This window comes from Hypomesus nipponensis, chromosome 7 (assembly GCF_054491055.1).
Source record: "Hypomesus nipponensis isolate SF chromosome 7, ASM5449105v1, whole genome shotgun sequence".
Lineage (NCBI taxonomy): Eukaryota > Metazoa > Chordata > Actinopteri > Osmeriformes > Osmeridae > Hypomesus > Hypomesus nipponensis.
The window spans coordinates 271,111-296,179 of record NC_140367.1 but is presented as its reverse complement, the minus strand read 5'-3'; the positions used below and the strand labels follow the sequence as shown (position 1 = coordinate 296,179).

General features: G+C 49.6%; 3 protein-coding genes across 6 annotated transcripts; 2 read left to right on the top strand and 1 right to left on the bottom strand.

Moving 5' to 3' along the window:
• The first annotated feature begins 133 nt into the window (after window positions 1-133).
• LOC146276227 (uncharacterized) lies at window positions 134-6,626 on the top strand. 3 transcript variants are annotated; one of them, XM_084701441.1, is made up of 13 exons: window positions 134-258; window positions 433-470; window positions 683-746; window positions 879-1,017; window positions 2,150-2,294; window positions 2,604-2,709; window positions 3,150-3,237; window positions 3,912-3,999; window positions 4,488-4,593; window positions 4,768-4,843; window positions 5,285-5,342; window positions 5,605-5,716; window positions 6,403-6,626. In XM_084701441.1, coding segments are annotated over exons 1-13 (1,083 nt in total). In that variant the 5' UTR covers window positions 134-257; the 3' UTR covers window positions 6,465-6,626. The 3 variants fall into 3 exon arrangements, 2 of the variants coding, with proteins under 2 accessions (XP_084557567.1, XP_084557566.1); XM_084701440.1 differs by lacking the exon at window positions 433-470 and having other exon boundaries at window positions 156-258; XR_014762441.1 differs by lacking the exons at window positions 433-470; window positions 5,285-5,342 and having other exon boundaries at window positions 147-258.
• Window positions 6,627-7,122: 496 nt separating this feature from the next.
• scyl2 (SCY1 like pseudokinase 2) lies at window positions 7,123-18,815 on the bottom strand. Of its 2 annotated transcripts, XM_084701431.1 has the most exons (19): window positions 18,680-18,815; window positions 17,292-17,472; window positions 17,025-17,182; window positions 16,542-16,686; window positions 15,571-15,720; window positions 14,332-14,553; window positions 13,939-14,052; window positions 13,731-13,856; window positions 13,441-13,617; window positions 13,209-13,220; window positions 12,860-12,982; window positions 12,416-12,529; window positions 12,148-12,280; window positions 11,951-12,069; window positions 11,116-11,216; window positions 10,500-10,569; window positions 10,314-10,391; window positions 10,057-10,176; window positions 7,123-9,834 (listed from the first exon to the last, which is right to left on the bottom strand). In XM_084701431.1, the coding sequence occupies exons 2-19, from the start codon at window positions 17,466-17,468 to the stop codon at window positions 9,229-9,231; spliced, it is 2,745 nt and encodes a 914-aa protein (XP_084557557.1). In that variant the 5' UTR covers window positions 17,469-17,472; window positions 18,680-18,815; the 3' UTR covers window positions 7,123-9,228. The 2 variants fall into 2 exon arrangements, with proteins under 2 accessions (XP_084557557.1, XP_084557558.1); XM_084701432.1 differs by lacking the exon at window positions 13,209-13,220.
• A 71-nt stretch (window positions 18,816-18,886) lies between these two features.
• On the top strand, window positions 18,887-23,118 carry LOC146276225 (B-cell receptor-associated protein 29-like). Its single transcript, XM_084701446.1, has 8 exons — window positions 18,887-19,210; window positions 19,714-19,820; window positions 20,738-20,838; window positions 21,132-21,279; window positions 21,441-21,576; window positions 21,991-22,093; window positions 22,172-22,272; window positions 22,441-23,118. The coding sequence occupies exons 2-8, from the start codon at window positions 19,729-19,731 to the stop codon at window positions 22,477-22,479; spliced, it is 720 nt and encodes a 239-aa protein (XP_084557572.1). The 5' UTR covers window positions 18,887-19,210; window positions 19,714-19,728; the 3' UTR covers window positions 22,480-23,118.
• The last annotated feature ends 1,951 nt before the right edge of the window (window positions 23,119-25,069 follow it).

Sequence of the window (25,069 nt, the reverse complement as noted above, 5' to 3'; positions counted from 1 at the left end):
TGCAAGCGTTAGGCTATTAACACCTACCCTAACAATAAAACAAAGAAAGAGAAAGACTGGTTAGCTTGCTAGTTAACCTAGCCTAAAGCAGATCTGTTTTGGGCTTGTGTTTCAAGGGTTAAACAAAAAACCCCAGAGGAATCCGTGGTAGATTCCGTAAACACATGAGCAGAATGGAAAATGAAAGTGGTCTATGAAAATTGTGATACGTTCCTTTTACGGCGAAAAACTTTGACTCTCCTGTTTGATTTCAAGAAAGTAAGTATGTTTTAATTTTTCAACGTGATCACATTCAGTTTGAATGGAAGAATTAGCGATGAGTTAGAAATTCGTGTTCATTTTTGGCCTTATTATAAATACTGACGAGTAGTTTTATTGCTCCAAGTACTATCGTAGTGATTTTATATGAAATTAATGATTATTGCATTACAGTGAATACGTTATTACACAGTGTCAAGCATACACACGTGGTAAGTCTGCTTTCTGGTCCGCAGACTCTTTTCATTATCTTCTGTCTGTCAGCTTTCTCCGGACGTTTTAATTTTTACTTTACAAAACACTGAAACTAACTTGAGCTAAATACATACATTTATATTAACTTTTAGAATACTTTTTAAAGTTGCATGCCACCAAGTAAATTACTAGGCAGTGCAATAGATAATATTGAGTTTTTAAATGGCAGTATGACGAAGAGGAAGTGGTGCATTTCCCCCTGGCCACTCCTAGTTACATCCACACTGCCCCAGGTGAGATCACATTCTGTTAGAGAGACACTATCACATCAACCCTTATCCTTTTATGAAGTGCCAAATTACTGGTTTGCTCTGTTTACAAAAATACCATCCACTGGATCCAACCTTTCACTGTTAATCTGCTAGTCAATGGGAGCCATTTTGAGTGGCAGCTGTTTGAAGACCAGAGCTGGCTTCCTATCGCCAACCAGCATGTGATTGAGACGCACTACTGCCAGCCTGGAGCTGCCGGGATCACCCTCAACACCCTAAATACCTCCAGCAGGTTGGTGCACGTCTACCTGTCCTCCTGTCCTCACCTCTCCTGTTTTCCTCTCCTGTCCTCACCTCCTGTCCTCCTCACCTCTCCTGTCCTCCTCTCCTGTCCTCCTCTCCTGTCCTCCTCTCCTGTCCTCCTCTCCTGTCCTCCTCTCCTGTCCTCCTCTCCTGTCCTCCTCTCCTGTCCTCCTCTCCTGTCCTCACCTCTCCTGTCCTCCTCTCCTGTCCTCCTCTCCTGTCCTCCTCTCCTGTCCTCACCTCTCCTGTCCTCACCTCTCCTGTCCTCCTCTCCTGTCCTCCTCTCCTGTCCACCTCTCCTGTCCTCCTCTCCTGTCCTAACCTCTCCTGTCCTCCTCTCCTGTCCTCACCTCTCCTGTCCTCCTCTCCTGTCCTCACCTCTCCTGTCCTCCTCTCCTGTCCTCACCTCTCCTGTCCTCACCTCTCCTGTCCTCTCCTGTCCTCACCTCTCCTGTCCTCTCCTCACCTCTCCTGTCCTCACCTCTCCTGTCCTCACCTCTCCTGTCCTCCTCTCCTGTCCACCTCTCCTGTCCTCCTCACCTCTCCTGTCCTCCTCACCTCTCCCGTCCTCCTCACCTCTCCCGTCCTCCTCACCTCTCCTGTCCTCACCTCTCCTGTCCTCCTCACCTCTCCCGTCCTCACCTCTCCTGTCCTCCTCACCTCTCCTGTCCTCACCTCTCCTGTCCTCACCTCTCCTGTCCTCCTCACCTCTCCTCCTCTCCTGTCCTCCTCACCTCTCCTGTCCTCCTCACCTCTCCTGTCCTCACCTCTCCTGTCCTCCTCACCTCTCCTCCTCACCTCTCCTCCTCTCCTGTCCTCCTCTCCTGTCCTCACCTCTCCTGTCCTCACCTCTCCTGTCCTCACCTCTCCTGTCCTCACCTCTCCTGTCCTCACCTCTCCTGTCCTCACCTCTCCTGTCCTCACCTCTCCTGTCCTCACCTCTCCTGTCCTCACCTCTCCTGTCCTCACCTCTCCTGTCCTCACCTCTCCTGTCCTCACCTCTCCTGTCCTCACCTCTCCTGTCCTCACCTCTCCTGTCCTCCTCTCCTGTCCTCCTCTCCTGTCCTCACCTCTCCTGTACTGAAGCTGTGTGTGTGTGTGTGTGTGTGTGTGTGGTTCAGACCGGTGTACATCGACTTCGACAGGATGACGACCCGGAGCACGGCCCTACAGGTCAGGAGACTCAGCATTCTACCTGCCGGCCAATCAGAGGACGTGGGCTGGTACTTCAGAGATGACAGGTTGTGGTGTGAATATGGGTCAAAGGTGAGTCATTTTGTAAGAACGTTCTACAATACATTTCTACAAATCTACATATACCAACCCACACAAGGTCTTCATTTGGCCTTAATTCTGATCACTCCTCCCCTCCCTCTCCCACTCCTCCCCTCCCTCTCCCACTCCTCCCTCTCCCACTCCTCCCCTCCCACTCCTCCCCTCCCTCTCCTCCCCTCCCTCTCCTCCCCTCCCTCTCCCACTCCTCCCCTCCTCTCCCACTCCTCCTCCCCTCCTCCTCCCCTCCCTCTCCCACTCCTCCTTTCCTCCTCCCCTCCGTCTCCCTACTTCCCCCTCCAGGGAGCCTCAGTCAGCAGTAGGGATTTGGAGCAGCAGTTCATCCAGAATCCTCTGGGAAGCTTCCAGTTCAAAGTGAGGCACCAGTCCTACTGCCTCGACTTCTCAGGTGAGGGTTGGGGTCAGATGGAGACCATGGTCAGGTGAGGGTTGGGATCAGGTCAGGGTTGGGGTCAGATGGAGGTCATGGTCAGGTGAGGGTTGGGGTCAGATGGAGGTCATGGTCAGGTGAGGGTTGGGATCAGGTCAGGGTTGGGGTCAGATGGAGGTCATGGTCAGGTGAGGGTTGGGGTCAGATGGAGGTCATGGTCAGGTGAGGGTTGGGGTCAGGTAGAGGTCATGGTCAGGTGAGGGTTGGGATCAGGTGGAGGTCATGGTCAGGTGAGGGTTGGGGTCAGGGTTACATTTACATTTAGTCATTTAGCAGACGCTCTTATCCAGAGTGACTTACAGTAAATACAGGGACATTCCCCCCAAGGCAAGTAGGGTGAAGTGCCTTGCCCACAAGACACAAGAGACACACAACATCCTCCTCCTCCCCCTCCCCAGCAATGAACCAGACCAACCAGACTACCCATGTGCAGAGGAAGGTACGACGGCGGCCCAAGTTCAACCCCCTTATCTCAGTGAACATCAGGTACTCCTATCTACTTCCTCCTTCCTGTCTACTTACATTTACATTTATTCATTTAGCAGACGCTTTCATCCAAAGCGACTTCCAAGAGAGAGCTTTACAGAAGTGCATAGGTCACTGATCATAACACCAAGATTTCCCCAAACATTGCGGGTAGCCAAACATGAAGCATACATTGTGGAAAAATAAGTGCGAAAGGGAAGAACCATAAGAGCATGTAGTTAAACAAGTTACAATTAAACAACATGAAGCTCAAAAAGTGCAAGAGTGTACCTGTAGAAAAGCAAGCAACAGTACAAATATTTCACAGTGAGAACAAGAATTTTAAATCAGTTACAGCTAACTAACAAGTCTCTCAGTAAGAGTCATTGTGATCCTGGAGGAAACTAAAATCATGTCCAGCAAATCATTCCTAGGTACTTCCTCCTTCCAATCTACTTCCTCCTTCCTATCTACTTCCTCCCTCCGGTCTCCTTCCTCCTTCCGGTCTACTTCCTCCTTCCGGTCTACTTCCTCCTTCCGGTCTACTTCCTCCTTCCGGTCTACTTCCTCCTTCCTGTCTACTTTCCTCCTGTCTCCTCCTCTCCTTCCTCCCATGTCCATTCTCAGTTATAAAGGAGCTTGGCAAAGAACAGATTGTCCTGCCTCAGTAATATGGCCTCTGGTTCTCTTCCCAGTCCCGCCCCTGCCCTGCTGATTCCCCCTGCTGGTGTCGTGTGGGAGTACATGGGTGAAGAGGGAGTGTGGATGGAATACCAAGCTTACGTGAGTCTGCTGCACCTGGTTCAGACCGTGGGGTCATTCTACGAGCACAGGGTGGGATGAGATGCTCTTGACCATGTGGGTTAGGACCATGTGGTGTGTGTGTGGTGTGTAGGGTTAGGACCATGTGATGTGTGTGTGGTGTGTTGGGTTAGGACATGTGGTGTGTGTGTTGTGTGTAGGGTTAGGACCATGTGATGTGTGTGTGGTGTGTTGGGTTAGGACCATGTGGTGTGTGTGTGGTGTGTAGGGTTAGGACATGTGATGTGTGTGTGGTGTGTTGGGTTAGGACATGTGATGTGTGTGTGGTGTGTTGGGTTAGCACCATGTGGTATGTGTGTGGTGTGTGTTTCCTGAGAGTTTCTCCTGGTCTTCCTTGACGGTTTAGGTTGGTTCAAATGCAGTTCTATGGGCGTATGTCAAGCCCTCTGTGACATTGCTTGTAAAAGGGGCTATACAAATAGATTTAATTTGTGAGTGTGTCTTTGCAGACTTGCTCCTATGACAGTGCTGCTATTGAAACACATTACCAACACAACACCCAGGGTCAGCTCCGCTTCAGAGCTGGGAGATTCCACTACACTCTGGACTTCACAGGTACACACAGCACACATGGAAGAGGACACACACAGACACCTGTAGGTACAACACATCTATGCATGTCAGGGTCCTGTTTGGTGGTACTCACATGGGCAATAGAAGTTGGTAATCCAGACAGAGGTTTCTTCCTTTGAATGAAGATTTTGTGTTCCTCTGGTCTGTGTGGTGTAGGAATGTTCCAGACCAACGTCTCCACCGGGACGTGCAGATCGGTGAGGAGGACCCAGGGACACCTGCAAACCACCCGGTAGTCAACATCCCATAATAACACCAACACGTCCATTGGTAAAACTGTAGCTATGGTTAATGTATGTGTTGGTGGGACAGGCTAGAATGGGAAGGTCTAAACTAAACACAGGTCTTTAAGGACCTGTTACAAGACAGTATTTAAGGACCGGTTACAAGACAGTATTTAAGGACCTGTTACAAGACAGTATTTAAGGACCTGTTACAAGACAGTATTTAAGGACCGGTTACAAGACAGTATTTAAGGACCGGTTACAAGACAGTATTTAAGGACCTGTTACAAGACAGTATTTAAGGACCTGTTACAAGACAGTATTTAAGGAGCTGTTACAAGACAGTATTTAAGGACCTGTTACAAGACAGTATTTAAGGACCTGTTACAAGACAGTATTTAAGGACCTGTTACAAGACAGGCTGGTGGCTGAGAGCTGTTGTTCCACAGGGCCGGTCCTCGATGGCACTTCAGAGACATGGACGGAACGTGGCGCGAGTATGAAAAGGTGAAATCTACCTCCTACCTGTGGTGGGGCAGGTGGGGCAGAGGGATGTGGGATGATGAGAGGTGTGTTACTGATTGCACCATGCCTGGTTGCGGAGATGTGGTTACTTTACACCCTGTCTGGTAAATACAGCCCGTTCCATGGCTCTGAACATTGAAATACAATACACTTCTGATCTTTAATGATCTGGTGTACTTCTATAGGCACTATGTGCTGGTTTGGATGAAAGCTTGATGGAAAAAAGTATGTGTATGTGGTGCAGAGTGGTGGCTGCAGTGTGTCCAGCCAGGACATAGAGATCAGCTACCAGCAAGATTCTGGAGGCACCCTCACCTTCACCACCAGGACCTTCACATACCAGCTCTGCTTCTCAGGTAGGTCACCTCCACATACCAGCTCTGCTTCTCAGGTAGGTCACCTCCACATACCAGCTCTGCTTCTCAGGTAGGTCACCTCCACATACCAGCTCTGCTCAGGTCTGTCACCTTGGCATTTTTGACCTTCTTTTGATATATATTTATTTGACCTTTTGCCACCCTTTTTTCTTTTTACCTTTCTATTTTTTTTTCTTCTCACACACACACAATGAAAGGAGAGGAGAGCAGAAAAGCCTAAAACAGAGCTGAGTATAGCATAGCAGAGTACAATAGAGTATTTATCAAGTACTTATCAATGATGCAGATATTCTTCTTGTTGGCTTCTGCCTTGCTCCATGGTAGCTTTGTAGACTAGCTTATGTTTGCTGTGAGTGATGGCCAGGAAATGACACGCAATGACAATAAATAATATTGATCATGCCACCAAATATAAAAATGTACGTAACATCTCTGGTCTGAAAATGTAATAAGAATAAATAGTGAAGGAAAGTACTGATAAGTAGATTTCTCTGAAGTACAGTAACAACATATTTGTACTTTGTTGCTTCTCAGGTATGTCACCTCAGGTACATTTATGCATTTAGCAGACGCTTTTATCCAAAGCGTGCTGGGTTACCTCCTCTGGTAGGTCACCTCTGCTTGCCAGCTCTGCTTCTTAGGAACACGTATTTTGTCTTCCACAGCCATGACCCAGAGGAACCTTTCCACCAATACCACCAGAGCTGTTCAACGTCACGACCAATGACTGCCTCCGATACTGACCGGTCACTGAAGGGAGAATCCCAAACTGCCGACAACTGGGAACCTCCCAATTATTATGTTTAACGTTTACCTTGAATCTGACATGGTTCTCCAAGACTGGAAATACCATCAATACAAAATAAAATGATTTACATAATATTTTGAATGGTCTGATGTTGTAGTTCTCTTCAACCTGAGGACAGTCTGAGCTGCTGAGCTCCTCCCCACCACATGGGAGGTGGACACGAGCGTCCTGCCTGGAGACACGAGCGTCCTGCCTGGAGACACGAGCGTCCTGCCTGGAGACACGAGCGTCCTGCCTGGAGACACGAGCGTCCTGCCTGGAGACACGAGCGTCCTGCCTGGAGACACGAGCGTCCTGCCTGGAGACACGAGCGTCCTGCCTGGAGACACGAGCGTCCTGCCTGGAGACACGAGCGTCCTGCCTGGAGACACGAGCGTCCTGCCTGGAGACACGAGCGTCCTGCCTGGAGACACGAGCGTCCTGCCTGGAGACACGAGCGTCCTGCCTGGAGACACGAGCGTCCTGTCTGGAGACACGAGCGTCCTGTTTGGAGACATGAGCGTCCTGTCTGGAGACATGAGTCTCTCTCTGAACTTCTAAAAACTGAAATAAACACACACACACACACACACACACATCACATAGAATATCAGACTGTATTTTCATGTATATATTTACAGATTTGTCATGTGACGAGCTGAGAACACCCCAGCAGGCCATCAACACTCATGAGCCAGAACCCCCCCCCCCGCTCGTAGGTCACCCCCCCCCTCCCTCCCGCTCGTAGGTCACCCCCTCCCCAGCTCAGGGTCGTAGGTCACACACTCCCAGCCCGTGAAACAACTCATAACATTCAGAGGCAAACTAAAGGTGCATCACAAAAAAAAAAAAATTCTACAACGCTTTCCTTCACTTTAACTCAAAACAGGTGGGTAAGACGATACAGTAAAAACACACCAGATAAACCCCTTGTTGAACCCATCCTCTCTCCAGGGGTAGAGAAGCCTCCCTATGGTCGAAGCCCCCCCTCCCCCTCCTCAGGTAATATTGCACACACCTCCTCTAAGGCCTCACTATCATCCTGGAACACCAGGCAGGTTCCCTTCATCACTCTAGAACACAAGGCAGGTTCCCCTTCATCACCCTAGAACACAAGGCAGGTCCCCCTTCATCACCTCAGGTAACATCCCAGACGTGACTAGCAGCAGACATACCCCCAGACACACCTGGCGTTTCCCCCCCAACATAGGGATACCTAGCGCTCTGAACCCTGCCAGAGACACTCCCTTTAGAAACAGTTATATTTATATATAAAATATATTTTTTGTTTATGCATGACACCAAGAATGTTTGGTCCCTTTTAGACACAAAAAAAACCCAACCTCAGTACAGAAAAAGAGCAACCTTAATATTATTACATGATTTCAGACAATTAGTGAACAGGTTAAAAAGCATTGTTTCAACAGCGCAGGTAGGGTCGATGCATGGAATAAAATCATTGTAAGTCAATAAGTTAATTGATACGTGGTTTGTAAGTAACATGGAGAATTGCACATAAGAACTATAGTGGACCCTCTCTTGTCATCCATCTAACAGGAAGAGGAAGAAGATCTAGGAGGAGCTACAGATTCTATTTCCACTTAGTTCATCAACAGGAGATCTGGTTCTGTTCCCGACTGTCTCACACACCCTCTCTCTGGCTACACACACACACACACACACACACCCTCTCTCTGGCTACACACACACACCAACACACACACCCTCTCTCTGGCTGCACACACACACCAACACACACACACCCTCTCTCTGGCTACACACACACACCAACACACACACACCCTCTCTCTGGCTGCACACACACACCAACACACACACACCCTCTCTCTGGCTGCACACACACACCAACACACACACACCCTCTCTCTGGCTGCACACACACACCAACACACACACACCCTCTCTCTGGCTGCACACACACACCAACACACACACACCCTCTCTCTGGCTGCACACACTAACACACACACATACCCTCTCTGGCTACACACACACACACACACACACCTCCGCCTGCGTATCTGGAATGACAATACAAGCAACTCTATGAGAAGCAGGACTCACACCCAGGACCGAGGGACCGAAGAGATAGGGAGATAGAAAGAGAGAGAGGGATGGAGATATAGAAAGAGAGAGAGGGATGGAGATATAGAAAGAGAGTGGGATGGAAAGAGAAAGTAAGTGAGGGATACAGGGAGAAGGAAGGATCAGGACCCACACAGGAGGAACTCAGGAAGAGATCCACTCAAGCCCACCATGTTGCTCTTGTATCACTGACAGTCTGCTGTACAGACAGGCTGGAAGGAATCCCACCCCAGACAGCATACTATGTTAACTCAGATCATCTATGAGTCAATAAATGTTTTAAATTGGTTTGTTTTCACTTCCTGCTTTGACTGTGCCCAGAAGTAACTGATCCCACTCCCTGGCCACACCCATATGTCTTCAGTGAGAAAAGAGTTTTAAAGTTCCAGCTGTTCCAGCCAATCAAGATTAAAGACACTACCACAGTTCCAAAAGATCTGGATTGAAGACACAATCAAGTAACTTCCTTTGTTGGATGTTGTCATGGTTAAATCCAGATTGTTGTTCCTTTCACCTGGGTCCACCTGGGGCTCAAACAGCATGTGTTCCCTGGAGGACATTGTTCTATGATTGGATGGAGGGATGCAGGGATGTGATTCTATCCAAACAGGTCTTTCAGATCGTTGTTGACAGAGGTACTTTGTTTCAATCCACCTTGCATCCCGGAGGGGGCAGCCGAGGGTGGGGCAAAGTTCTGGGGGCTGAAGAAAGGGTTGGCCTGCATGCCAAAGCTGCTGCCCCCCCCCATGGTGAGTGGCGCGGGCTGCATGGGGGCGGGAGAGGGCTGGACCGTACCAAACTGGCCCAGCCAGGGGGTGCCGGCCACAGGGGCGGCCTTGGGCCCCATTTGGTTGAGGCTGACTTTGGGCTTGTTAGGTGTGAAGAGGGAGTCCAGGGCAGACATGTCGGGGGTCCTCCCAGGGGGCCCAGAGGGGGGCTGGGTTAGGGAGCTGAAGTTGGGGGTGCTGGTGGTCGTGGCCATGCCTCCGTACAGGCTGGGTCCTGGGGGCCGCATGGCCAGGCCCAGGCCCCCAGCTGGGAAGCCGACAGCAGGGTTGAAGCCGTTGGTGATGGAGGGGGGCCTGGAGGAGGGGAAGGCCGGCATGGGGCTGGTCTGCAGGGGGCCCGGCCGGGGGGAGGGGGCAAGGGAAAGGCTGCCCAGGGAGGGCATGCTGGCCAGCAGGCTGCTGCTCAGGTCTTTAGCCTGTGGGAAACACAGGGCAGGGAGGCACATCTGTATCACATGTCTGTGTGGTACCTGTGAGGTGGGGGTGTGGGGTACCTGTGAGGTGGGGGTGTGGGGTACCTGTGAGGTGGGGGTGTGGGGTACCTGTGAGGTGGGGGTGTGGGGTACCTGTGAGGTGGGGGTGTGGGGTACCTGTGAGGTGGGGGTGTGGGGTACCTGTGAGGTGGGGGTGTGGGGTACCTGTGAGGTGGGGGTGTCTGGGGTGACGGTCTGCGGGTTGAGGGGCTTCTGGCTCCTCAGCTTGGCTGCCTGCTCCTGCTCCTTAGCTAGACGCTGCTTCTCCTCCAGGGTCAGGGACATCTAGGGTGAGGGGGGAGAGAGAGGTTTAGTAACCAGGACAGCAGGTATTGGAGCAGTATAAGGTCCATGCAGTTTTGGTCTAGAGTACAGGAGGGGGGTAGGGCTGTGAGGGTTAGTGTTAGGCAGGATAGTCTTACTCTGTTGGGCTGTGATGCTGGAGCAGAAGAGCCGTTCTCACGGCCGTTGAGCCCCGCTGCTCCGAAGATGTCGTCCATCTGAGCAACACATGGGCCTATCAGTGCACGCTTCCCTCCACACACATACCCAGTCTACAATGAACACACATAAGGGCTGCCACTATTGTCATGGCAACAGCCTCTCACCTGGTTGCCAGGGCTTGGCGTGCTATTGGTCTGTTCTGATTGGTTCCCCTGGTTGGAGATATTCAGACTCCTGAGGATGATAGGACACAGGTGTCAACACACACACCTGACCTGCACACACACACACCTGACCTGCACACACACACACACACACACACCTGACCTGCACACACACACACACACACTTGACCTGCACACACACACACACACACCTGACCTGCACACACACACCTGACCTGCACACACACACACACACACACCTGACCTGCACACACACACACACACCTGACCTGCACACACACACACCTGACCTGCAAACACACACACCTGACCTGCACACACACACACACACACCTGACCTGCACACACACACACCTGACCTGCACGCACACACACACACACACACACACACCTGACCTGCACACACACACACCTGACCTGCACACACACACACACACACCTGACCTGCACACACACACACACACACCTGACCTGCACACACACACACCTGACCTGCACACACACACACACACATACCTGACCTGCACACACACACACACACACCTGACCTGCAAACACAGACAGTGTTGTTAAGTTGTGTGTGACGTGTTGGTACCTCTGCTGCTCCTGCATGGCGTGCAGCTGCTCCAGCTTGGTCTTATGCTCCGCCTCCATACGACTCAGCATCTCCCTGATCACCAGCATGAACGAGTTGAACTGAACACAGAGGAGGTGAAGGTTAGCTACCTGGCTGGGGTACTAAGGTGGATGTTAGCTACCTGGCTGAGGTACTGAGGTGGATGTTAGCTACCTGGCTGGGGTACTAAGGTGGAGGTTAGCTACCTGGCTGAGGTACTGAGGTGAAGGTTAGCTACCTGGCTGGGGTACTAAGGTGGAGGTTAGCTACCTGGCTGGGGTACTGAGGTGGAGGTTAGCTACCTGGCTGGGGTACTGAGGTGGAGGTTAGCTACCTGGCTGAGGTACTGAGGTGGATGTTAGCTACCTGGCTGAGGTACTGAGGTGGAGGTTAGCTACCTGGCTGAGGTACTGAGGTGGAGGTTAGCAACCTGGCTGGGGTACTGAGGTGGAGGTTAGCTACCTGGCTGAGGTACTGAGGTGGAGGCTAGCTACCTGGCTGAGGTACTGAGGTGGAGGTTAGCAACCTGGCTGGGGTACTGAGGTGGAGGTTAGCTACCTGGCTGAGGTACTGAGGTGGAGGCTAGCTACCTGGCTGAGGTACTGAGGTGGAGGTTAGCTACCTGGCTGAGGTACTGAGGTGGAGGTTAGCTACCTGGCTGGGGTACTGAGGTGGAGGTTAGCTACCTGGCTGAGGTACTGAGGTGGAGGCTAGCTACCTGGCTGAGGTACTGAGGTGGAGGTTAGCTACCTGGCTGAGGTACTGAGGTGGAGGTTAGCTACCTGGCTGAGGTACTGAGGTGGAGGTTAGCTACCTGGCTGAGGTTGAGGTTGTTGTCAATGCTGAGGGACACCAGGTGAGGGAGACTCTTGGCAGCAAGGTGCTCTTTGGGAATCCCCAGCTTCTTGTGTGTGAAGGTGCACTTGTAAATACCTGGAAGGAACAGTCCAGATCAACCAGCTTCTCAATGTTCACACAGTCCAGCATGGTGCATCTGCCCGGCCTACGTACCCAGGATCCCCATGAGCACGGCAGGCTCCCTGGAGGGGATCTGCTGCAGGAAGGGGAGCACTTCATCTATCACAAACCACTTATCCAGATACTCCAGAATCTTCCCCAGGCACACCAGGGAATTGACACGCACCTACACACATGGGATAATTATACACACACACACACACACACACACAACACCATTAAAGACAGCCTGCATCTGGTTTAAAATGTGCAAGAACAGAATGAGCAGAGAATGTGCTCTCTGAGGAGGAGGGCAACTGACGGCCAGGGAGGACGTCTGCAGGCAGGCTGATTTGATCCGAGGAATGAGAGAGTTCTTCATGGAGGGGTAGTCGATCAGGTTGGCGAAGGTGGGGATGATGTTGAGACACAGCTCCTGGAGAGGGAACACGCATCAGATCAGCCAGGGCGCAGGGCTCGGACAGGGTTATGGGGGTTCGGGTTATTATTAAATGTGTAGCTTGGCTAGGCTAGGCATAGCTAGGCTAGGTGTAGGTGTAGCTGGTCAAGCTAGGTGTAGGTATAGCTAGCTTAGGTCTAGGTATAACTAGGCTAGGCATAAGTGTAGCTAGTCTAGGCTAGGCATAAGTGTAGCTAGGCTAGGCATAAGTGTAGCTAGGCTAGGCTAGGCATAAGTGTAGCTAGGCTAGGCTAGGCATAAGTGTAGCTAGGCTAGGCTAGGCATAAGTGTAGCTAGGCTATGCACCTGTATCTGTATGGACGGAGCCTCCAGGGCCCGGTACACCATGGGCAGCACACTGTTCTTGATGTCCTCTGCTGGGGTCTTGGTCAGAAGCAGATCCATCTTCTGGAGGAAGATCAGCAGGATCTGGAGACACGCACACACGCACAAACCATCAACGTGGAAGACACACAGACACACCATCAACGTGGAAGACACACATAGACACACCATCAATGAGGAAGACACACACACAGAGAGAGTTTAATTAAATATGACTTTCACTGAGGTGAATCGAGTAGTAGTGGGTATAGGAAGCTGTGTGTAATGTTAGAGTAACACTTCAGACAAACACAGCTGGCATACCACTCACCATGTTGCTCGCCTGCAGCATTGGAAGAAGGAGAGAGAGAGGAGGGGGAGAGATAGAGAGAGAGAGAGAGAGAGAGAGAGATAGATAATGGGAAAGAGACTGACACCTACAGTCAAGCCCCTTAACCCAGGTTAGGCCATCACCAATCATGATGAGTTCTTCCTTCACGCATAATCATTGACATGTTTGTGCTAGCAAACTGATGTGTGTGCGTGCATGTGTGCATGTGTACCTGGACAGGCTCCTGCTGTTTGAAGACGGGGGTGAGGTCTGGGAGGATGAGTCTGACGTACTCCTCCTTGCTGCACTCCTCCGCTATGAGAAGCACGTTGGGGAGGATGAAGGGAACCATGTCTGGGTTCACAAACTCAGAGGTGAGAGCTGGCAGGATACGATACACCACCACCCTCTGGAGGGAGGAGGAGAGATGGAGGGAGGAGGAGAGATGGAGGGAGGAGGAGAGTTGTGAGGAAACATGACAGAAAAAGAACTACAAATATGACTGGCCTCTCCTCCCCTCACCTTAGGTAGCTTGGGCAGTACTTTGGGCAGTCCTTTGTAGAACTGAGACTTCTGCAGGTTATCTCTCTGGAACAGGGAGTCAAAATACTGCAGCGTCACTGCCCCCACATCATCAAAGAAGGGGATCTGGAGGGAGAGAGAGAGAGGGGTCAGGGTGAGGGTCAGGGTGAGGGGTCAGGGTGAGGGTGAGGAAGGGGTGAGGAGTCACCTTGGTCATCTGGTCAGCATCTGGTCTGACGGTGGGTGTGATACTGAGCAGCATCTTGACGTGCTCCCTCACCTCCTCTGGGACAGTCAGCATGGATGGGCCCAGCCTGCTCAGCTGGGGGACAACACTGTCACTGAATGTGAGTCTGTGAGTGTGTGTGTGTGTGTGTGTGTATGTGTGTGAGCGAGCCTGTGTGTGAGCTTGTGTGTGTGTGTGCGTGTGTGTTTGTATGTGTGTGAGCGTGTGTGTGTGTGTGTGTGTGTGTGTATGTGTGTGCGTGCGTGTGTGTGTGCGTGAGCTTGTGTGTGTGCGTGTGTGAGCCTGTGTGTGTGTGTGTGTGAGCGAGCCTGTGTGTGAGCTTGTGTGTGTGTGTGTGTGCGTGTGTGTGCGTACCTGGTCCAGCTGCCTGCTGAAGCTTTTGAAGATGTCATTCTGGTTGACCTGCAGGACAGGGGCTCCCTGGTTGAAGATGGCGTGGATCAGCACCCCCAGAGAGTACATGTCTGATGGCGTGTCACAGCTGACAGACAGGATGTACTCTGGGGCAAGGTACGAGGGGTTGGGGAGGCACAGCGGGGGCAGGCTGGGCTCCCACTCCCGACATGAGAACTTAGGCTGGGGAGGAGGGGTGGATGAGTGTGTGTGTAGGGGCAAGACCCCAAGCACACAAGCTAAAATGATCCTGCTAGTTCAACAAAGACAGTATTAAGTAGTAGGGGTGTAACAATATATTGTGGAACAATATATCGCAATACAACATTCTTATATGTATTGTAGAGTTATGGCAATATTATCCTATTGGTTGAGCTACCAGCACGCAACCTTCTCTGCACCTGCATTCATTGCTTTCACAGAAATCTCTTGAACGGAGTTAACTAAATTGTATGTACAACAAAGAAAATTATTGAAAAGCTTATATGTTTTGGAGTGTATCGTTACACCCCTACTGCATACTAATGCTACTTTCTCCCTACAGAGAGGAGGAAGAGAACTATTAAGACAGTATTAAGTAATGTTGTTGGCTGTTTATCAATCCACGTTTTTCCAAGTACGGTTCCAGTCCAAAGAACACAAGTCACCAAGAACGCCAAAAACACCCGGAAATGTTCTTGATCCGCCTCTTTTATTGAGGATGCATCGGATGGTGGCTTGGCCTGCGAGAACGCACATGATTTCCCAGAAGTCATTGCAAGATGTCAGGAGAGGCAGACAAACTTCATAACTTTAAGTTTTTACTCTTCATATTTCAGCTATACGGTACGTGAAAATCTGCATCTGAATTAAAATGTGACGAATAATGGGCAGTGAAGTCGCTGAAAATGTGCTTATTTTATTGATGAAACGGCTAATTCGTAAATTTGCTCTGACTTTTTGATAATCTAGCTAGCGAGTCCAGGGTATTGCGCAATAGCGAAGAAAATCCGCAGCTCAATTCATTCTCCGTCCTTGCGGTCTTGCAAGACCGTTCTCTCAAGGACGCTTGGCAAGAACGTTCTTCTCAAGTACGCAAGTACGTTCTTTGCATTCTTCGGATTGATAAACAGCCGTTGTGTCAGTTTTCCCATGTATCTGTATCCATGCATGTACCTGTGTGTGTGTGTGTGTGGTGTGTGTGGTGTGTGTGTCTGTCACCTCAGTGTCTGAGGGGTTGGTGGAAGAGATGCTGAAATCAAAGCCCATGATCTTCCAGGCTCCGCTCTTGTTCAGGATGATGTTTTCAGGACATAGGTTCCCGTGGACCATCTTCACCCCACTGTGGAGGAACGCCAGACCTTCTGACACCTGCACCACAGGAACACTGGTCACCAGGGGGTGTGTGCGCTGTGTATGCGTGGAGTGTGTGGAGGGATGCAACGATTATCGATTTTGATGGTACGATAGGTACAGACGTTAGAAAAACTACAACACCCACACCAGATCTAGCCTGACAGGAAACAAAACTAGGGCTGCAACAACAAATTGATTAAATCGATTCAAATCGATTATTAAAAGCGTTGGCAACGAATTTCATTATCGATTCATTGTGTCGCGCGATTATTACACCACTCAATAAGTCGGGCAGATGTTTGAGTATAAAAAAATAAAAAAAGTTTTGTTGAGCGTGGAGCAAAGTAGCCTGGTCTTAACCAGACCCTCGTACATTTCATTTGTCCAGAGGGTCTAGGTACTCCATTGACAAACATTAACTTCCTTGAAGGTGGGTCCTCTGTTGAAGTTTAAAACTATTGGATCCGCCCAGAGCTACTCTGATTTGCCATAACCAATCGCAAGCGTTCGCCTTAGCCAACTCCTTCACCACTACTGTAACGGAGCTAGCAGCCGTAGCTGGAAAATCAAACATTTCCCGAACCCCGTGGGGAGGAGGGCCACAACATCATGGCCACCAACAAAACTCAGCAAGAAATGTTCTTGCTCCGGCTTTAACCTATGGATATTCGGCAGCGTTGCCACAACCACAGAATAGTTTCGCTCACTGGGTGTAGCTGAGCCTTTAGGCTCACAAAACCAAGACGTTTTAAATTGCGGTTAATAGTAACATTGGTTAATCGCTGCATCCCTGTGTGTGTGTGTGTGTGTGTGTGTGTGTGTGTGTTTGTGTGTACCTGCAGCAGTCCATACTTGGTCTCCACAGCGTACAGGCTGTAGTCCCTGATGTCGGGGGGGACAGGGCTGGGCAGGTTGTCAGTCTGGCCCAGCACGTTGGCCAGACTGGCAAACACAGGTTCTGTACAGAACGCCAGAGAATCTCTACAGGGAGGGATGAGAGGAGAGACAGAGATGAATGAGAGAGAGAGGACAAGGGAGAGAGTAAATGAGAGAGAGAGCGTGAAAGAGAGAGAGTGACAGAGAGACAGATGAAGGACAGTAGGAGTCTGGATTCCTCTGACAGGACATGTATTATTCACAACATGGTCTGCAGAGCTGGCTTTGATCAGAACTGGATTTAAAAACACACAGTTCTGTATGAACCAACGAGAGACCAAGTCAGAGCCTGTTTGAGGCTCAGCTCTGAGACGATGCTGCCCATGGCATCATAGGTGTGGGTGTGTGTATGTGTGCATGCATGCATGCGTGTATGAGTGTACCGTGACTCCTCCAGGGGGTGCTGGACGGTGAGCAGGCGAGGGTGGCGTAGTCTGGTCAGCTGCTGAACTCCTCTCTTCAGAGACTCCAGAACCTGCTCCTTATCAAACCTCTGGTGCTTCTCCAGCATCTTCTTATCCAACACAAACACTGCCACCTCCTGTTCCAACACACACCACAACAACATTACACACTGGCTGTTCCAACACACACCACAACAACATCACACACTGGCTGTTCCAACACAGGACATGTACACACACACACACCTGCTTGGTGGACTTCTTGGTCCCGTTGTAGATCCTCCAGCTCATCCCAGGCCCCCCACTGGCGATGTGGCGCCCCACCTCAAACTCTCGCGTCACCGGGTTGCCCATGACGGCACTGGTGACATCAGCCGTCACCTTGGTGACGGTGCTCTTCAGCTTGTTCAGCATGGACTCCATGACTCTAGTTTTTTTTTTTTTTTGGGGGGGGGGGGGGTAGCATAATTAGAGGGGTTCAGGTGTGTTTCAGTAATGGATTCAGAGCAATACACAGAAACACAAGCATCCCCATTGTGGTGTCTCTGTCAGGTACAACTGAGTCAGGTACCATGAACACACCTGCTTCTGTGATGTCACAGACATATCAGCCCCCCTGCTGTCCTTCCCTCACCCCAACAGAGCCAGCTCACTCTGCTCCTCTCAGAAAGCACAGCGATGGAACAACGTGACGTGGCAAACTGTCAGCTAAAAAACGGTATTCAAGTGAGCGAACTTGGTCTCAACTTCCTTTTCCCACACCTGTCTGGCGTAAAGCGTCAGTACATCTCCGTCTCGTTTGAGTGCCAACAGCGCAATAGCAACGAGACAGAGTAAGACTAATATACCGTACATACAGGATGAAGTGCGATGTAGAACTACCTCATTTAGATCCCCGTAAAATTAAAACCAAATTTGGGACCAGATCACCCTCACAAATACTTGTAACAAGTCCCTAGTCTAGTATACATGGAAGATCGCCTCGGTTGGGTCTAACGTTGTTACTTAAACTGTTGGACCACTTGCTCCGAAAACACACCTGCTGATACGGACGAGACCTCTACGAAACATACTTTGTCTAGTAAGCTAGCTGACAAAACCCAAATACGTTTGCGTTAGATTTACTTACTTAGATATACATTGCATTCTCAGCTCACAACTTACTGAAAATCTAAAAATGCCGTCTTGTTTGCCTACGTGAGAACAAATAACGGAGTAGAACTAACGCTAGATAAGGAAATTCAGTGTTATGATACCGCTAAATTGATACCGAAAAGCTATTGTGAAACTAAATATGTCATTCAAGCCACGATTGCTGTGTACGTAGCACGGGTTAGCTATCGAGCATTAGCACTGGCTTGCATGTCTGGTGGTGACTTCAAAGTGAACTCAACCTTACTCTGACGTTCTCCATTTAAAATGCTGAAAACCTGGCTCACATAACCTGTTGGGGCCTCACCTTGCTGACTGGCTGGCTGATGTTTTTGTTAGTTGTCTAGCTAGGCTTGCTACCTCAACCTGGGTAAGCTAGCTGACAAGACAACGTAGTTAGCTTCGTAAGACGTCATTGATTCATACATGTTAGATGAGCTGCGTCGCGTCTCTGGTGTGAAAAATTGTTAATCATTGCTCACCTTTGCCACGAAGACGTCCGTAATAAAGGAACTCTAAATAGTTGTTGGTGGGAGGGGAAAGGCTGTCACTAGTGGCATTGCCTAGCCTCCATGTCTTCTAGCTAGCTTGAATGCTTTATTTTAATGTACGTCACATCCGGTCGTGTCCGGACGATCTTCTTCTTCGTGTAATTAGAGGAGGAACAGCCCTTGTTTAGACATTCTCTGCTGTTAAACTCTGGACGTCAAATTATTGTTTGATTCTGTGAAACCCAAAGCGTGCCACCAAAGAAGAGGCAGAAATAAAGTTGATTTAAAATTGGACCCCTCAATAGTGTTTCCTGAAGCAAAATAATCTTCGTTTTTGGGGGGTGTCGAGAGCGCCTGGTGACGTAAATGCAGATTTTGAGTAGTGCGGAAGTAAAGAAGGAAAGTTAACTGGTGGAAAACGCTACGTTGAATGTTGGTGCTTTCAGGAAGTGGGCTGGGGACCAAGTTTTGTGTCCACACTTGTTAAACTTTCCAAGCCGTCTGAGGGGCAGAAATCAATTTGTGAGTTTCAGAAAGTGATTTAGTATGGTTTATAGTATTCTTAAAAAAAAAAAAAGTAATCTTTGTTTATCGCATGGCTTAGCTTACTATCGGTTAGATGTCGTGAGCTAGCCAGCTTGTTATCTGGCTCGTGAGTTGTGTGCTGAGCAGCCTTCTGCTTAAAGTTCACGAAACTGTGACAGGCAAGGTAAACTATTTGAAAGATATATGTAAGACTTACTTTATTTCCAGTATGTTCGCCAGCTCGGTTGCCAACATTGCTGATACCATTTTTGACTTTAGAGTACATTAAATTAGGTGCAGGGACCTGTATACGTGTGTTGGTATTAGCCTCTATTTGTGACATGTGAACTTTGAACAGAATCTCCCGCTTAGAAGCTTATCATTGAAAACAAGGTTCGCATTGTTGATTCATTGTATCGCTGGTAGTTCGCATGCAAAGGTTTGCTGCTGCCCAACAAAATTCGCTTGTTGGTTTGTTGAACTGGTTCCATCTCGTCCAGACCACATCTCTGGAGATGACGCTGCAGTGGACGGCAGTAGCTCTTTTCTTGTACGTGGAGATTGGAATCCTCCTCATCTTCTGCCTGCCCTTCATTTCAGCAAGGAGGTATGGTTCTTTAAAGGCCTTTCTTTCCTTTTATCAGCTCGGGAAACCATGATGGAGCTACTAACAGTGTTTCACTTTCCTACGCCCTGTGACTCTTTACTCTCCCTCTCTCTCTTCCTCTCCCTGTGTCTCTTCCTCTCCCTGTGTCTCTTCCTCTCCCTGTGTCTCTCCCTCTCCCTGTGTCTCTCCCTCTCCCTGTGTCTCTCCCTCTCCCTGTGTCTCTCCCTCTCCCTTTGTCTCTTCCTCTCCCTCTCTCTTCCTCTCCCTGTGTCTCTTCCTCTCCCTTTGTCTCTTCCTCTCCCTTTGTCTCTTCCTCTCCCTTTGTCTCTTCCTCTCCCTTTGTCTCTTCCTCTCCCTGTCTCTCTTCCTCTCCCTGTCTCTCTTCCTCTCCCTGTGTCTCTTCCTCTCCCTGTGTCTCTTCCTCTCCCTGTGTCTCTTCCTCTCCCTCTCTCTCTCCCTCTCCCTTTGTCTCTCCCTCTCCCTGTGTCTCTTCCTCTCCCTGTGTCTCTTCCTCTCCCTGTGTCTCTTCCTCTCCCTGTGTCTCTTCCTCTCCCTGTGTCTCTTCCTCTCCCTGTGTCTCTTCCTCTCCCTCTCTCTCTCCCTCTCCCTGTGTCTCTCCCTCTCCCTGTGTCTCTTCCTTTCCCTCTCTCTTCCTCTCCCTCTCTCTTCCTCTCCCTTTGTCTCTCCCTCTCCCTGTGTCTCTTCCTCTCCCTGTCTCTCCCTCTTCCTGTGTCTCTCCCTCTCCCTGTGTCTCTTCCTCTCCCTGTGTCTCTCCCTCTCCCTTTGTCTCTCCCTCTCCCTGTGTCTCTTCCTCTCCCTCTCTCTTCCTCTCCCTTTGTCTCTCCCTCTCCCTGTGTCTCTCCCTGTCTCTCCCTCTCTTTGTCTCTTCCTCTCCCTCTCTCTCCCTCTCTCTGCAGATGGCAGAATATATTCCAGTTGAATATTTGGAACCGGGTGGCCAGATTTGGGAACAAGTTCTTCCTCACCATGATCATTGTCCTGGTTGTCCTCTTCCTCGGTTTGTGACAGCAGTCCATCACAGCTGTGTGCAGTAGTAGTATGCTCGTACACACTAAATACGATACAAGCGTATATAGGAGGTGTAGCTCAGTGGTTAGAGCATTTCATTACAGATCAATAGGTTACAGGTTCAAATCCCCAAATTAATAAATTATTAGTAACTCTTAGCATATAGCGTAAATTTGCATACAATGTAATTTTTTTCCTCTGCCATTTTTCTCATAAGATACAGAAAACACGGTAATTGTATTAGTTCATTGAGTTTAGAATCAGGTGTGTGTTGTCACTCAGATGCTGTGCGAGAGGTGAGGAAGTACTCTGGGTCGGAGCAGAGCAAAGACCCCAAGCTGCATCCCAACATGTTTGACCACCTTCACATGAAGCTGTTCAGAGCCCAGAGGAACCTCTACATATCTGGCTTCTCTCTCTTCCTTTGGCTGTGAGTCTTACATCACTTCCTGAATCTTATGTCACTTCCTGAACAAGTCTCTTCCCAGTTAAATCGGTCAAACTCAGTAGTTTGTTAACTCTACATCGGTAGTGTTAGTATGTGTGTGAGTGAGTGCTGAGAAGTGACTTGATGACCCCTGTGACCTGCAGGGTGATGAGGAGGGTGACCACCCTGATCAGCCAGCTGGCCTGTGCTGAGAGCTCTACTGCCTCGCTGCAGACCCAGGCAGACAGCGCTAATCAGGCCGCCAAGCAATACATGGAGGACAACGAGCTCCTGGAACAGGTTAGTTCTTAGACTTAGCTAGCTAGCTTTAGCTCACCAAGCTATCAGGCTGCTGTGCTGTAGCTCATCTAGCTATCAGGCTGCTGTGCTGTAGCTCATCTAGCTACCACTTCCCGAGGCTATCTTGTTGTTCATGATCAGTGACCTGTGTACTTTTGTAAAGCTCTCTCTTGGAGGTCGCTTTGGATAAAAGCATCTGCTAAATGAATAAATGTAAATGTACCAAGCCACTGTACTTAGGCTCACCTGGTTAGCAGGCTACTTAAGCTCATCTAGCTACTGGACTGTAGCTCACCAAGCTATCTGACTAATGTAGTAGCTCTGAATAGCATAGCCCAGTTAGCCTAGCATACAGTGTCTCTATCACTGCATCTGAGCTGCGGCAGATCCAGGTAAATCTTGAGCCTGTTGCAGACCCTGCTGGAGAGGAGAGGAGATGAGGCCATGAGGGAAGGAAACCAGATGCTGAGGAAGGAGGTGGAGAAGCTGAAGGCTGAGCTGAAGGGCTCTGAAGAGGGTGGGTACACGCATGCGTGCGCACATACGCATATGTATACACACACATACACTCAGCCAGGATGCTGTGTGTCCCCAGTATTGAGGAGGTCTGAGGCAGAGCTGCAGGCCCTGAAGGAGCAGCAGGAGGGTCTAACCCTGGAGTACGACTCACTGATGAAGGAACACCACAAGCTGCAGGTGACTCTCTACCTCCCTCTCTCCCTTTTTCGCTCATCTGTCTCCCTCCTGTCTGTCTCTCTTTCTTACTCCACGCTCTGCAGGTGCAGTTGTATTTTATTTTAACTGGTGTTCATCCCTTCATCTCTTTCATAAATATCTCTCTCCTTCTCCCTCCCTCCTCTGTAGATTCTCCAGGAGGAAGGAGCAGACAAAAAGGACCTGTAGTTCCACACCATTTCCTTGTTTACAGATCAGAACCAAGCAACACTCTCCTCCCCTCTCCTCCCCTCTCCACCCCTCTCCTCCCCTCCTCTGGCTTATAGTGTGTGTATGTGGCTTGTAATATGTATGTGTGTATGAGGAACTGGGGTCTGTGAATGTGTATGTAATTGCAGCATGTGATTGGTGTGTGTGAGTGCTGTAATTTGAAAGGCCCATACAATTCTGCTGTGAGCACTTCCATGTGTAATGCTGTTTGTCTATGCCACCAACACGCATGAACCTGTACCCTGGGGTCACACACCTGTACCCTGGGGTCACACCTGTACCCTGGGGTCACACACCTGTACCCTGGGGTCACACACCTGTACCCTGGGGTCACACACCTGTACCCTGGGGTCACACACCTGTAACCTGGGGTCACACACCTGTACCCTAGGGTCACACACCTGTACCCTGGGGTCTGGAGCAGGAGTCTACTGTAGACTGCTCCTCAAGAGTTTCCACACAAAAAAACTTACTATTTGTGCAGTTTGAATATTTTATATCAATGTCTTTTTTTCTTTTTCACATCACATGCAGCTTTAATAGACATATATGGTTGAATGTGAATTGCCGATAATAAAGACTTTCTTTTTTGTAAAAGTTCAATTGATTAAAAAATAAGAAAATAAGAAAACTCTCAAAATACTGGCTATGGATGCAAAAAACGCAGAAAATCGAACCTGATGCGTTTTTGTTTTTGACGGACAAAAGTTTCGGAGGCAGTGTGTAAGCGCTATCGACATAAGGTGAGGTTGTATTTTTTTTATTTTTATGTGCGATTATTTCGGACACGAATTTCGGACTGTGCAATGGCCTTTAGTTAGCCTGGCTGCCAGCCCAACTTCACCCCGCCCACAAAAAAATGTGGTCGGGAAGTTGGGTCTGGAGGGTCTCGTATTGAGAACAACTACATAAAACCAGGATCTGGGCGGACCAATGAAATTGCCAGGGCGGGCTTTATACGATGATGGACAGATGATCAACAGTAACGTAATCAACAACGTCACGAAAGAGCCCTTGGGTTGAATTTGTTTTCAACAAACAACATATGTTGATCTGATTGGTTGTAGGTCTATCCAATTGAGCGAAGAGGCATTTGTTTTATGAGTTCGGTTGAACACGCCCCATAGTCACAGCCCAACGTTGAGTTTTCAGACTCATATTCTGACTAGAATTATGAGTATGAGAACGTCAGGCTAGCCTTTAGTCCCTGTCACATGCATTCATTCAGCAGGGACTTATCAAAAGCTGTAAATAGTCCATATAGAATTGGATAACTGGCTCTGAGACGAGATGGAACACCAGAGGTGTGCCAGAGTATCTGTGGTCTTAACAGATTCCTACTAACCCTGGGGTCACACACCTCTAACCTGGGGACCTGGGGTTACACACCTCTAACCTGGGGACCTGGGGTCACACACCTCTAACCTGGGGACCTGGGGTCACACACCTCTAACCTGGGGACCTGGGGTCAAACACCTCTAACCTGGGGACCTGGGGTCACACACACACCTCTAACCTGGGGACCTGGGGTCACACACCTCTAACCTGGGGACCTGGGGTCACACACCTCTAACCTGGAGGTGAGGGGGGAGGTGAGGTTGGGGGTGACCCTCACTCTCATCCTTACTCTCACCCTCACTCTCTCACCCTTACTATCACCCTCACTCTCTCTCCCTCACCCTTACTCTCACTCTCACCCTCTTTCTGATCCATCATATTACTTCCCAGGAGAGTTTAGGGTGACGCCACACAACCTCGTTCTTTATGGAGCGACGCAGGGTTTGTACTGTATGCCCCAAACATCGAGTCCCTCGGGGGTGGTTAACGAGCAGAGTAGACAAACCAAAAAAAGGCATTAGGATTGATAACTCATGTTTTTCAAAGATTACAACAACGACATTGTAAGACACTTTCTAATGATTTCAGAACATCCTATCAGTACCGCTAGACTAGCAGGCACTTCCTGCTAGACTAGCAGGCACTTCCTGCTAGACTAGCAGGCACTTCCTGCTAGACTAGCAGGCATTTCCTGCTAGACTAGCAGGCATTTCCTGCTAGACTAGCAGGCACTTCCTGCTAGACTAGCAGGCACTTCCTGCTGGTCAAGACGTGAACGGGCTACAGTATTTGTGTTCAAATTACAAAACAGTCAAATAAATAAAGTTTATCTAAAAGACTTCTGTCGCAGTCGTTACAATAATAATAATAATAAAATAATATGTAAAGCATATATTCTGTACAAAATGACAAAACAATAACCAGCAATGATTATTTCACATAATGAATACTGGTGGATCTAGGATCTCCGAGTGCAGTATGCAGTATGTAGTGTCCCAGTGTAGTCTGGGATGAGAGGAGGGGAGGGGAGAAAAGAGGAGGTAGAGGGGAGAAGAGAGAAGAGGGGAGTGGAGTGGAGGGGAGAGGAGAGTAGATGAGGGGGGGGAGAGTGGCGGGGAGGGGATGGGAGAGTAGAGGAGGGGGAAGTGGGGAGGGGAGTGGAGGGGAGAGTGGTGAGGAGGGGAGGAGAGGGAGGGTGGGGAGTAGTCCT